At 41.9% G+C, this 14,089-nt stretch overlaps 2 protein-coding genes across 2 annotated transcripts; both read right to left on the bottom strand.

Moving 5' to 3' along the window:
• Positions 1-1,525: 1,525 nt before the first annotated feature.
• Positions 1,526-2,362, bottom strand: LOC145389544 (uncharacterized). Its single transcript, XM_080264811.1, has one exon. It carries the CDS (start codon positions 2,360-2,362, stop codon positions 1,526-1,528), a length of 837 nt encoding a protein of 278 aa, XP_080120937.1.
• An 18-nt stretch (positions 2,363-2,380) lies between these two features.
• Positions 2,381-12,940, bottom strand: LOC145389543 (zinc finger MYM-type protein 1-like). Its single transcript, XM_080264810.1, has 2 exons — positions 12,850-12,940; positions 2,381-3,819 (listed from the first exon to the last, which is right to left on the bottom strand). The coding sequence occupies exons 1-2, from the start codon at positions 12,938-12,940 to the stop codon at positions 2,381-2,383; spliced, it is 1,530 nt and encodes a 509-aa protein (XP_080120936.1).
• Between the last annotated feature and the right edge of the window lie 1,149 nt (positions 12,941-14,089).

Below are 14,089 nucleotides of genomic sequence, written 5' to 3'. Positions count from 1 at the left end.
ACACTGAAAAGACAGGATATGTGTGACGTTTATAAAGACAGCATTGGTGTACTGTGTATTTATAAGTCCAGAATAAGTTATCAGATAATGAATTGTATTTTTACCTGATAACTCAGTTAATGTGGTTATCAAATCACATGCATCAAATCACATGACAGAGAAATATAATGGTAAGAAGATGATAGGGAGTCTCGTAAACCTTTGTGTGACCCTTCTCATTTTTGTAACATCTCAGTTCATTGTGGCATCTTTTTATTTTGTGAAATCTCTTTATATTATGACATCTCCCTCCCCAGTCTGACTGCACCTGTTCCCTCCACTCTCATTACACCTCCTCTCACCTCATCTCCTCCCCAGTTTAACCCCACCCAGTCCCTCTTCTTTCACCTCCTGCTGTCTTCCAGAGAGAGAAAAAAAAAAGCAGTTAAGGAAGCTTTTCCTATGGTGGTCATATGGACTTCAACTCATTATCTCTAGATGATGATGTTCTTGCTGCCATCAGATATTTTTATTCAGCTTAATCAAGGTTCTAAAACTGAAATGATTTTTTCAGGAGCTGTTTGGACCGTCATTCATGGACTTTGTCACAGAGGAGAAGAGGAAGTGAGAAAAAAAGTGGAACAAAACTGCACCTTCTGCCTTCATTCTCTAGTAAGTGTCTGAATGTGTCTGCATTGTTATGTTTTGGCTCTAGGCCCATCTGGACATGAATTTGGTGGTCCAGTTTTTTTTTTTTTTTTTTTATTAGCCAGAGAGATTGTTGGGAAGGACTGTTGCTATAAGTTGTTTTGGCAAGGGGGGACTGACGGATATGGAGGTGTTGGTGTGATGGTTGCGGAGAAATGGGTGGAATATGTTATGAATGTTATGAGAGTAAGCGATAGGATATTGGTAGTGAAAATTCTGTTCGGTAGAAGGATAGCTGTGATTATATCGGCATATGCTTCACAGCCAGGATTGGATGAAGCAGAGAAAGATAGATTTTGGGATGATTTAATACATGTAGTGGGTGGTATGCAGGATGATGAGATAGTGGTTGTTGGAGGGGACCTTAATGGTCATGTAGGTGAAGCAGCACAAGCAGTGGCGGCGCCAGGAAATTTTCATTGGGGGGCTGAGGAGGGGCTGGGGTAAAATGTGGGGGGGCTTCACAAAATGTCATCAAACTGAAGTGTTGATGGAAAATTGATATGTACATATTCATAATATCCGAATGTACTGAGGTTCATTTTAGACACCTGTACTCTTTGAAACTGCGGTGTTAATGTACAACATTTCTTATCTCATCAAAAATTCTGCCAAATGAAATACATTAAACTAGCAAGGAAATTCAGATTAATGTATATGCAACATAATAACATTTATTATTTCCAGTTTATTCCATAAGATTGAAGTTTAACTCAATTAATTTAGACATCATGTGTAAGCAAGCAGTTAACATGACAGAAAAAAATTCCATGTTATGAAGTTAATACAGTCTGAAGAATCAGAAGAATTTTTAAATCAAGGTGTAACGACTGTCATGTTACTTTAAAACTATGCGCCTGTTCTGGTGATTGGCAGCAAATGTGTCTATAATGGCATCAATGTTCAGCTGTTTGGCCCTCCTAGAATTAATTGATATTACAGCAAGGTTGCTGGTGCGGTTGTTGCCACTGCTGTTCCTCAAGTATGTCTTGAGGAGTTTCAGACATGAGAAGCTCCTCTCACAGGCAGCTGAGGTGACAGGGAGGGTCACTGCAATGCATACAAGTTTATACAGATCTATAAAGGCGTCCTTGTTTGACTCCAGCATGGCTGCGAGCTCAAGTGGTGTGGACACTTCCAGGCCATTGTCTCTCTTCCTAGCTATTAGTCTTGTCAATTGGTGGACCTCCACTGCAAGATCACCCTCTGCCACTCCATAACTGGCTGCCATTCCTGACAGCGCTTTTTTGTCCAGAAATGTAATGTGCTTAGGATTCAAGGCAGCAGCACCCATCAGAACATTACAGGCATCAGATGAAAATCGCCTGCTCAGCTCATTGAGCATTCTATCTATGATGGCATAGAAGGTCCTTCTCCTGGCATCTGGTATAGCTCCATCCGTCTGACCTGTACTGGATGTTATGATGAATTCATCCAGGTGTCTGGGAGCAGATCGTTGTCTACCTGGACGCTCAGTCTCAGTGTGTATCCCAACTACCTTGCACAAATCCTCAGCAGCCTCCTCTAACTCCTTCCAGGCAGCTTCAGTCCTCATTCCTGTCAGTCCAGACATGACAGACTGCATCAAGTCCTCTGCAGAGGCCAGCTGAAGGTCATGTGACTGGAGGTGGTTTGACAGTTGTTTGGTCATCAGTAACACTTTTTCCATGGCCATCAGAATTGTCACAAATTGCTAATCTAGCAGGATGCACAGGCCCTTTGCCTCAGTGGCTCTGTGTGCATTGTCTCCCTCCATGAGACGTTTCAAGGTTGTCACTATGGCAGGTAGGGTTCTTTTCACTGCCAGACAAGCAGCATGTTGGGAGGTCCATCTTGTGTCAGACAGTTGCTTCAACTCTATGTGCTGCCTTGTGGGATTTAATTCTTTTTGCACCTTTATAAATTCTTCATGTACTACTGACGTAGAGAAGAACTTGTACAAGCTCTGTATAGCCACAAAAAACTCTGCTGCAGCCTGGATATTGTGTACACAATCAACGAGCACAAGGTTGAGCCTGTGAGCATAACAGTGGACATACACAGCCTGTGGTACCTTTCTCCTAAACCTCTCCTGTATACCACTGATGTGCCCTGACATGACTGCAGCTCCATCGTAGCACTGGCCAATGCAGGCGTTTTGGTCAGTACCACATTTGGCCAGGGTCTCCAAGATTTTGTTGAGCAATGAGTCTGCATCCAGACCCTCGGCTGCTGTGAAGTCAAGGAACACCTCATGAAGGCTCTGTTTGTGGAGATACGTCACCACAATGGACAGCTGTTCTTGTTTGCTGACATCCTTGGTCTCATCCACCATTAGGGCAAAATGCTCTGCTCTTAGGACCTCGTTGCTGATGTCCTCTCTGATTATTGAAGCTATGATGGCGAGCAGTTCATTTTGGATATCGTGGTGCGTGTATTTAGCATTGCCAAGACCACCACTCAGTTTCTTTTTGACAATGTCATCATACCTGGAAATCAGGTCCAGCAGTTCCAGGAAGTTACCTTTGTTGCCAGAATCAGTGTCTTCCTTGTGACCTCTTTGGGCAACATTTTGGCAGGCTGTGTAGAGCAGTACGTCTATTACTGCTCTAATGTAATGTCTGTTTTCCTTTACAGTTTTTTCATGGTTGGTAGTAAAAGCATGTAGGATCCTAGAACCTGTTGCTTTCTGCATCTTAAACTCTGTCCAAGCTTGCATAGAAAACTTGTGTCCTGCTGAATTAACATGAGACTTCAGAGATGAGGTTGCCTTCTTCCAGTTCCGAAAGCCGTCATGGGTGAAGGACTTCTCACATTTGCTTAAGTGTACATGACCGAAATGACGACATGCAAAGCAGAATGCAGCATCTAGGGTCGTGGAGTACTCCAGCCACGAATGATGATCACGCCAGTTCTTGTTGAATGACCTTGACTGGCCACTGTATTCTTTGGCTGGGTATCTCTTCAAGTCTGGACAGGTGGGACCACTATCTGGAAGCTGGCTCAGGTCCTTGGGTCCAGGTAGTAGTTTCTCACCATGGGTGTGAGAAGTGCCCTCTTGTGGCTGGGGTTCTGCACTAGCCTCACCTAGTAAGGCTGCAGACTCACAATCACGATCACCACTGTCCAGGTCCTCATTAACAGCAGGTGTGTCTGTAGGAGGATCATCATCTCACGGCCTCTTCTTGGGAATCTTGGGTAACAGGTAGCGTTCCATGATCAACCTGGCCTATGTGATCAAATATGATAAACCACCATCAGTTACTTTCATAAACAGGGAAAACAGCATAAACAAGCACACAGATCACAGAAGCATAAAACTGCATATTAGCATTACAACAGACCAGATATTTTCACACTATTTTATTCTTCCTTCCACAGCTTCTTATAATCTTATAGTAGCCTATATACATTTGTAAGTAGAAAAAAATCAACTTACACCATACCTGTAAATCAGTGCAAGACGAAAACCACAACTAATAAGCTCAGCTGCTCAGTAATTCAGTGTCTACTGCACTAAGCAATTAACAGCCAACAGACTCGGAGATCTACACACAACCGCGTCGCGTGGTAGACTGGTCTGGTAGCTGACGGGAATCGAACAGGAATGGCCCATCGTGCACTCGATTCGTGAATGCTGGGCTAGGCTAGGAGCCTAGGACCATGTAGGCCCTATAGCAGTGTGAATCCTTTACTTCATTTTAATCAAATATATTCAAATTTATTAACTTCCTGCCTCGAATTATGACATAATCGACATTCAATTATATTTCTGAAGACAAGATAATAATCGTACAGTCGTAATACACTAAAAGAATGGCTAATGTAGTTTAATAAAATAATGCTGTATTTTACTTTCACTTATCATTTTCATTATAGGATATGTAAACTAACCATCTGAATTACAAGAATTTCACAGAATATATTATAACATAAGTTACCCTTAGTATTAGAACTAGGCTGGAAGTTTTCCTTAGAAGTTGAGTCAACTGATAAATTTTCCGTAATTTCCGTGAAATTACTATAATTCAGAATCTGCTAAATGCTAACAGCTAAAAATAATAATCACGATTTAATCTATTGTCTTGAATCTTTTCCTAAACTTATAACACTTCGTTTCGTCAACTTTTGTGTATTATTTGTAAATAGTAATACAAAATTGAAAGTTCAAATAAGGGACGTCCTGCCTAAATTCGCCTTTGGAATCTGGCAATATTGGGGGGGCTGATGGGGGGGCTTGGCTCATTATTGCAAGCCCCCCCTTGGCGCCGCCACTGAGCACAAGGTTATGAAGGAGTGCAAGAGGGATGTGCATATGGTATAAGGAGTGCAGAAGGGGAAAGGATGCTCGAGTTTGGGGAGGCAACGGACATGATTGTGTGCGACACGTATTTTAGGAAAAGAGACAGTAGGTTAATTACATATGAGTCTGGGGGAAATAGCAGATAGATTATTTTCTGGTTAGGAGGGCCGATAGGAGGTTAGTGAGGGATGTTAAAGTTATAGGAAGTGAGGAGTGTGTGCAGCAGCACAAACTACTGATTTGTGATATGGTGCTTAAGGAACGATTGATGAAAAAGGGGACTTATGTACCTAGGAGGAAAATATGGAAGCTGAAAAACCAAGTAGTAAGGGATGCCTTCTATAGCAAGTTGAGGAGAGTGGTGGCTGAACAGGGAGCTATAGACAGAGGCATTAATGAACAGTACAGAGCCCTCAAGAACAATCTCTTGAGAGTTACTGATGTAACATGCGGTTGGGCAAGAGGACCACCAAGACATAAAGTAACTTGGTGGTGGGACGAGGGTGTAGAAGCTTCAGTTAAGGAGAAAAGAAGGCTTTTCCGGGAATGGAAGAAGGTTGGTAGCAAAGAGGAATTTTTGGCTGCCAAGCATAGGGCTAGAAGAGAGGTATACCAGGTACAGGGCAAAGTCTGAGTCACAGAGACTTTTAATTGATAACCTAAATCATGGGGAAAGGAAAAATATGATATTTAGGGTGGCAGGTCAGGTGAAGAGGGATAATCGGGATATTATAGGTGAGCAGTGTGTGAAGAATGATGAAGTAAGGGTACTGCTGAACAGTGAGGATATTAAAGATGCATGGAGAGAGCATTATAACCGGTTGTTGAATGAAGGAGTTTGACTGGGACAGAGAGGGTTTGGAGCCAGCAGATCCAGTGTCTGGCCCTTGCCCTTTGATTGATGCTGCTACTGTGAGTGAGGCAATAGGCAGGATGAAGGTGGGGAAGGCAGCAGTTGTGTCAGGGTTGACTGCCGAAATGTTGAAGGCCTCAGGCGATACAGGGGTGAGTTTAGTCACTGACCTGATAAATAGGATTATTTATGAGTGTGTTGTCCCAGATGATTGGCTGAAGAGTGTAATTGTAAATGTGTATAAAGGGAAGGGTGATGCCCTGGAAAAGGAAATTACAGAGGTATAAAGCTTTTAGATCAGATAATGAAGGTAATGGAGAGAGTTTTAGAAGGTATGATTAGAGAAAGAGTGAATATTGATGAGATGCAGTTTGGGTTTATGCCAGGTAGGGGGACCACTGATGCCATATTCATTGTTTGACAGCTTCAGGAAAAATGTATTGGTAGGAGAAGGGATCTTTATTTTGTTTTTATTGATTTGGAAAAGGCCTTTGACAGAGTCCCTACAGAGGTGGTGAAGTGGGCAATGAGAAAGCTTGGCTTGGAGGAGTGGCTGGTTAGGGTGGTTATGGCCATGTATGTGGGTGCTCACACCCAGGTGAGAGTGAATGGAGATTTGAGTGATGAGTTTTCTGTGAATGTTGGTGTGCATCAGGGGTCAGTCTTGAGTCCCATGTTGTTTATCATGGTACTTGAAGCCATTTCACGTGACTTTAGAAACGGACTCCCGTGGGAGTTGTTGTATGCTGATGATTTGGTTTTGATTGCAGAGAATGAAAGGGAGGTGGAGGAAAGGTTTAGGAAGTGGAGAGATGGTATGGGGCAAAAGGGTTTAAGGGTAAATGCAGATAAAACAAAAGTGATGATATCTAGGGTTGGTGGCGGTACTGTCAAAGACGAGGGAGAGTGGCCATGTGCAGTTTGCCACAAGGGCGTGGGAAGCAATTCCATCTTGTGCAGTGTGTGTGATAAATGGGTGCATAAGAGATGTAGTGGTATCAGAGGTAAACTACGAGATAATGCTGATTTTATTTGTACGGCGTGCCGGGGTGAGCAGGTGGAGATTGTCAGACGTGAAAGGATTGAACTTGCTGGTGAATCTCTTGAGTGTGTGGAAGAGTTTTGTTATTTGGGAGACATGTTGTGTGATGGAGGTAGCTCTGTGGCTAGGGTGAGAAGTGGTTGGAAGAAGTTCAGGGAGCTCTTGCCTCTCCTGACATTGAGAGGGCTCTCCCTATGTGCTAAGGGGTCTTTGTATGCAGCATGTGTTAGGAGTGTAATGCTGTATGGCAGTGAAGGAGGAAGATATTCGCAGGCTCAGACGTACAGAAATGACAATGATTAGGTGGATGTGCAATGCGTCCCTGCCTCCAAGGCCTGGAGGGGCTTGGTTTACAATGGAAGAGTTGAGAGGTAGGATGGGACTGGAGTGTATTGGTGTTGTGATGAGGAGAGGTAGACTGAGATGGTTTGGACATGTGAAGAGGATGGGGGACGATAATTGGGTGAGGAAGGTGTGAAGTGTTAATTTTGGGGGTGGGGTTATGAGGGGTAGACCGAGAAAGACATGGGACGAGGTCATTAAGTGTGACCTTAGGGTTAAGGGACTGAACAGGGAGGCTGCAATGGATCGTACAGCGTGGAGAGCCGCCATTAGGTGACCAAGGCCGACATATGCAAGCATGTTGGAGCCTTTAAAAACGAAAACGTGTGTATGTGTGTGAACCTGGTGGACTGAAGATTGAAATTGCTTGTGTATTTTACCATCACTTTGGTGGATAGGGAGGGGATTAGGGGTGTTTGTAGACCCAGGAGGGGAGCTGTCCAACTATACATGTTCCACACCATATGAAGGCATCCCTCTGCAGCATTATTCCTTGTAAAAAGAGCAGTTATATTCAGCTTACAGGAATTTTTTTCCCCTATCAGCATGATAGACTTAATTTATGCACGATAGTGCCAGGTGATCGGACTGATTACCCAAAGGTGATTTTAATCGTGTTACCATCACATGTTTCTGTTCACTTTATCTCGCTCAGTTTATTCCTGCCAGTGTCTTTTTAATTTTATTCTTAACATCTTCTAACCATTTTATTCTCAGCTTAGAATAGGCATTTCAAACTGGAGGTGCGATTATAAGTCCCTACTCCCAACATACGAGGCCTTGCTTGGGTTGAATAAAATCACATGATACTAACTAAAGATAGTTATCACCTGAGGGTCAGTGAATTAATCAAGGGTCTTGGATGAAGAGTGTTAATTTATAATATATTCTTCAGGTTCTGACATTGAATCTGCCTTATGGAAGCTGCATGGTCATGGAATCTCCGTTGTTGAAAATACCTGTTTTGACGGTCATCCACTTCTCAGTCAACTGCTTCCACTATCAAGTAAGTAGCCACCTGATGATTTTGTGTGTGTGTGTATTTACCTTTCTAATTTACCTAACTGTATTATACAGGATTTGCTCTAAGCTCGTCATGTCTAAGGTTAGATACCCTCTGAATAGACCTCGTATATGCATGCACATTTACATACACATACACATGCAGGCATATGCATGTACACATGCACATACAGGTCCATATACGTGCACATTTGCTTACACGTACACATACAGCCAAATTTACGTACCATACTTATACACACATAGGCACATTTACTGTACATATACATACAGATACAGGCACATTTATGTACACATACATATAGTCATGTTTTGATATGCATAGTCACATTGAAATTCACATACACAGAGCCACATTTATACATATGTATTCATATACAACCATATTTACATGCACATATAGGTACATTTAGATAAATACATAAACAGATAGAGAGATATTGAACACATACATTACCACACAGTGTAGAGTTGTGAGATGAAAAAAAAAAAAAAAAAAAAAAAGAGAGAGAGAGAAGAAACGGTGGGATGAAGTCATACATTGTGACCCCAGGGATAAGGGACTGAACAGAGGCTGTTAGAAATCAAGCAGGATGGAGAACCATAAAGTGACAAAGGCCAACACATTAAGCATGTTGGAGCCTGTATAAACAAATTGAAACAACGCTGCTCTGTGGTGGAACTCTGAAGGTGCCATGAAAAAAAAAAAAAAATGTTGTCTATCCTCCATTTCCTCTCATTATTTTTTTCTTCTGTTTGTTTAGCCAGGGAAGAAGGAAGCAGAGGCTGAAAGCCTATAAAATTGTTCTCTTCAGGAAAAAATAAGAAGTGATCAATTCAAAATCTGTTCATTTAGATTTTAGAGATACCAAGACACAGTGTGCTGAAAAGACTGGCGGGAAATACAGGAAAAGGAAGACAGTTCCAGAGTTGACCTGTTGCATTCATGAAGGACTGGAAGTATCAGTTAATTCTTGCATTAGAGTTGGACAGAAAAGACTCATTAAATTTAATGGTGCCATGACTCATTCTTAGATCTTTAGTGGAAAAGTTTCTAGAGAAAGGAAAGAAGTTGTATGCGGCTTTCATGGATTTGGAGAAAGCATATGACAGGGTGGATAGACAAGGATTGTGGAAAGTATTAAGAATATATGGAGTAGATGGGAAGTTGTTGAATGCTGTGAAGAGTATGTATGATGGTGCTAAGGCTGCAGTGCGTGTTGATGGTGAACTAAGTGAATTTTTCTCCTTTGAAGGTTGGGTTGAAACAGAGATGTGTCATGTCTCCATGGTTGTTCAATCTGTACATGGATGGGGAAATAAAAGAGGTACAAGGTAAGGTAGTGGATGTTGGAGTGCCCCTGGTGAGAGAGGATAGAGTTTGGAAACTCCCTGTACTGTTGTTTGCAGATGATACTGTGTTGTTGAGTGAAGACGAAGGGGAGCTGCAAGGCTTGGTGGATGAGTTTGGGAAAGTGTGTAAGAAACGGAATCTAAAGGTGAATGTAGGGAAGAGTAAAGTGATAGTCTTTGAGAGAGGTGAAGTCAGTGAATGTACAGCGAGGTTGGATGGTGAGGAATTGGAAAATGTGAGTACGTTTAAGTACTTGGGTAGTGTGATGAGTAAGGATGGAGGTTTGGAGGATGAAGTGTTTGAAAAGGTACAGCAGGGAAGAAAGGTTGCTGGTTCCTTGAAAGCAGTGATAAGAAACAGGGAAGTGAGCATGGAAGTGAAAAAGTTACTACATGACAGTATTGTGATACCAACTCCAACGTATGGAAGTGAAGCTTGGACGTTGTTGGAAGGACACAAGTCAAGAGTGAGAGCAGTGGAAATGAGTTATTTAAGAGGACCCTGTGGAGTCACTCCCTGTGAGTGAGGTGGAGGGGGGAAGAGGGAGGGGGAGGCCGAGGATGAGATGGAGGGATGGGGTGGAGAGGTATATGAGAGAGGGGGGTGTGAGTTGGGAGCAGGGCAGTGAAATGGCGGGGGACAGGGCGACTTGGAGGCGATTTGTTTGTGGCCACCCCAAACGGGATTGAGGCGTCTGGCAATAGATAGATAGATTTATTTATTTTTTTAGTTTTACGCTGTGTCCCTTTTTGTCAATAAGGGCTAAGGTGTTGCCCCTGGGTAGGGGACTTAGGTTTTTGGAGTGTGTAGCACTTTATGACCGGATGCCCTTCCTGACATCTACCAGTGACCCTTGGGTGGATTCGAATCTCTGACTTTTCGTTCAGAACGCTCTAACCCACTGAGCCATGGCAGCTTCAGTCATCATCATGGCTAATCATTAATATGTTACAGAATCATGAAAACCATTTAGAATAAGGCCCTAATTGCAAAACCCTTGTATAGCAGTTATTCCCAACATTTTCCATTCTATGACACTGTGGACAAAATGCAATAACTTTGTGACTGTCATCAACATCTTTTGAAGAAGAAAGCAACAAATTGTTGCCTGAATGAATGTGTTGGATGTGAGATTTTAAAAAACTCATAACTGAAGTGGTCAGTCATAAGGTAGAAATTGTATTTTTTTTTTACTAACTTGAATATCAATGGCTGAGCCATAGTAAGGGTACAATATGGGTTGATCTTTCATGTGGATATGATTGCTCTGCTTTGATCGGTGCTTGCCATCTTGGAAAATTCTGTTTAGCAGAGACAGGAAAGTGAAAATGAGCTTGCTGATATTTGCTGATGGTAGGGTAGTATCCCATTCCCTCCCAAACATTAGTCATAAACTTATTGTCCCAAATGTCTTAAAAAAAAAAAAAAAAAAAGGTACAGTATGAAGTTCTTTCTCCAGTGACTCCAGATACTTTGAGATTAGTGTCATGAACCCTTCCACATGAAACTAAGGTGTCAGGATGTCCATAGGATTATTCTTGACCCCCCCCCCCTTACTTTTTAGCATAACTTTGTTCAAGTAGATGTGTTTTAATTACCTGTGATTGGTAGTTGTCATTTCTACACCAAAGAAAATCATCTACAGTAATCAAGATAGAATACCTAAGTGATTGTTGGTACATATGGAGCTAAGTTAGCATTTTATTTAATCTGTTGCCTGAAAATGCTCTGCTGATAGATGTTTTTTTGGGGGGACCCACATTTTGAGGAGCTTATTTGTAACTGTAAATACCATAGCTAGGTCTGGTGCTCTTTGATGAAGTAAAGAAGGTACAGAACCTAATCACACAATCTTTGCACTACTGTATACATGAATTGCACAAGAAAAATCAAAAGAGAGTTGGTACAAACAGCACAATAATGGCAAACATGGCATGAGCCTCCATTTATCATAACTGACATTTGGCAGTGGAGAGATAATGGAGAGAGATGCCTTCATGCAGCAGTAAAAAGTCATCCCCCAATTTCCCCGTTATACCCCAAAAGAAGGATGTTGGACTTAAGGAGAAGGACAGTTTCAGCCTGCATTCCACCAGGTTTATATTTAAATGAGCTTGGAGCAGCAAGAACAACAACATAGTGGCAGTTATTAGCACTGGTGGTGAGTCAGTAACTGCATGAAGACTTCTGGATTTCTTTAAATGTATACACTATATCTCATAACTTTTCTTTCATGTAACAGTGCCCTTCCCCCTTTCTCTAGGCAAAATGCATGCAAAATGACATTCCAGTGCATCCCTACTAGCATCCATACTTCCTCTGTCAGATGCACTGCTCATAGTCATAAAATGTATTTATCTTCCTTCATGAAATTTCTGTCTATCTATCATCCAGTCCTACATTGCCCCATGAGGAGCGTAGGAGCCCGGGGCTAGGCAGTTGGTCCCGACATTTAAGATGAGAGTGACCAGCCTCACTCATTCCAGAGTGGCATTACATGAGCAGTCAACCCTAACCACCCCTTGGATATAAACATTCACCGGCTCAATCCAGTTGGAGTGCATAATTACCCACTAAACCACCAGGCACCAAAATTTGGTTATATGGTTACCACCCAGCGTAGTAAATGGTTTCATGAAATTTACTGCTTGTAAAGTATGGTTGAGTGTTTTGTTATAGTCATAGAAATTCAGTCTTGTTGGTTTGAAGAGATTTGACAGACACCATGGCCCTATGTTATGGTAGTTTGGAAGTCCACATTTAATGCACGCCATCAGCTAGTCAGAAGTGGCCAAGATCCATGCAGTGGTCTGGTGAACTAATCACAACAATATTAGCAGGTAGGAAGCTTGAAACATTCCAGAGAGCAACAGTGAAACTAATTGGGATGACAGCCATGGAGAACATCCATAGTCTTTCAGCTGTGGCCATAATTGGTCTAAGATGTCAGAGAGGGAAGTATCCAGCAGGTAATATTATATAGATTGGAAAAAAAGTGCTGTCAATGGATCGGAGGCAGGAGTCAGAAGAGGAGACCATTGCAGAGTCCTGGACCTAAATGGGGGGGGGGGGTGGAAGGCCCTATGACATATGAGGCCCCTAATAACATAGTGTACCGAACGCCACATGTTGAAAATGGAGAAAAACGCAGTTAAAGTTGCATTACTTTCAAAATATAACTTTAGAACTAGGGAATATTTTTTAGTGCTTTTATTTTTTTTTTATTTTTTTTTATTTTTTTCATGAAGTGTTCCTGAGCTTCTTACTAATGTTTTGTGCCCACATCTGTGGCCTCCTCACTCTTTTTCTGTTATGAGAAGGACCAGCAGCTTTTTGCTCACTACTAGAGTCACTCATGTTCTCGAGACAATGAGAAAAAACACCAAAACAGCTCTGAAAATAGCCAGTTAATCCTTGTAGTGTTCTAGGCCGGCTGGTAAACAAAAAACTGCATCACATGGCAACAGATTCCCAGATCACAGTTGCCAATATCTTGCTGAACTCTCTGCCTTTTCCATTTTCTGTACATTATGGCTAACTTACCCTTAAAATCATGCAATTTTATGCTAAAATATTCCATTATGTTAGAATGAGGTACAAAAATTAATAATGCCATAAAAAAAACTGCATGACTGTGAGCATAAAATAATGCTAGTACTGTATCTGATAACACCAGACAACACCTTGCTGGGAGGCACTTGGTACATTCTGTGACCAGCATGAAGGCTTGTCAATCCACTGAGGTGAAGCGGGCAGTGAGACTGTGTTACAGAAGGGGAATTAGGACCCTAATGCCATTTGCTTTCTGTACCTCGCGGTTGCTTTCCAGATCAAAGAGGGTTTGGGCTACATACTGGTATACTTAACTTGGTTTCGCTTGCAGTGGCGCTCAGTACACTATGTTATTAGGGGCCTCATATGTCCACAGATAGCATGATTGAAAACTTCATCATCAGAATGAAGTTGGGGAGGAGGGGGCAGAGTCCTCGAGGGTAACTGATGTGAGGAACATAACCTACCAATGCCCCTTTGGTAAAAGTGATCATCTGGTTGCTGAGATGGAAGTGGTGGGAGAAAGGGATGAGAAACACAGGAAGAATAGATGCAATTACGGGAAGGCAGACTTTCCTTCCCTGAGGAACTTTTTCCAAAATGTAGACTGGATTAATGATCACAAATGTTGACGAGAAATATGAGTTTCTGATAGAAGTGTATATAACAGGAGTTAGTAAATGTCCCAATATTTTCCGCAGTTATGGAAAGGAAGAAAGAATGGTTTAACAACAGATGTAGAGTGGCACATGAAACAAGAAAAAGAGCATAGAATAAAGTGAAAAGAAGGTACAATATAGTGAAAGGGCTTGGGAGGAGTACAAGCAGGTAAGAATTGAATATATATGGGTACGGAGAGAAGAAGAAAGGAAATATGAAAAAGATATTGTAACTAAATGTAAAAAGGAGCCAAAATTATTTTATAGGTTTGTGAATGGTAAAATGAAAGTTAAG

The sequence above is a fragment of the Coenobita brevimanus genome, unplaced genomic scaffold (genome assembly GCF_032717465.1).
Source record: "Coenobita brevimanus isolate Jiangsu-jjx unplaced genomic scaffold, ASM3271746v2 jjx.HiC_scaffold_1231, whole genome shotgun sequence".
Classification (NCBI taxonomy): Eukaryota; Metazoa; Arthropoda; class Malacostraca; order Decapoda; family Coenobitidae; genus Coenobita; species Coenobita brevimanus.
This window is presented reverse-complemented; position numbering and strand designations above follow the sequence as displayed.

Bases quoted from the DNA above. Each gene is read 5' to 3' on its own strand.
- LOC145389543 (XM_080264810.1), bottom strand. From the start codon at position 12,940: ATGAGTGACTCTAGTAGTGAGCAAAAAGCTGCTGGTCCTTCTCATAAC. The intron at 3,820-12,849 runs GTAAGAAGCTCA...ATCCTCCTACAG, and splicing joins GATGTGGGCACAAAACATTA to ACACACCTGCTGTTAATGAG.
- LOC145389544 (XM_080264811.1), bottom strand. From the start codon at position 2,362: ATGGCCATGGAAAAAGTGTTACTGATGACCAAACAACTGTCAAACCAC.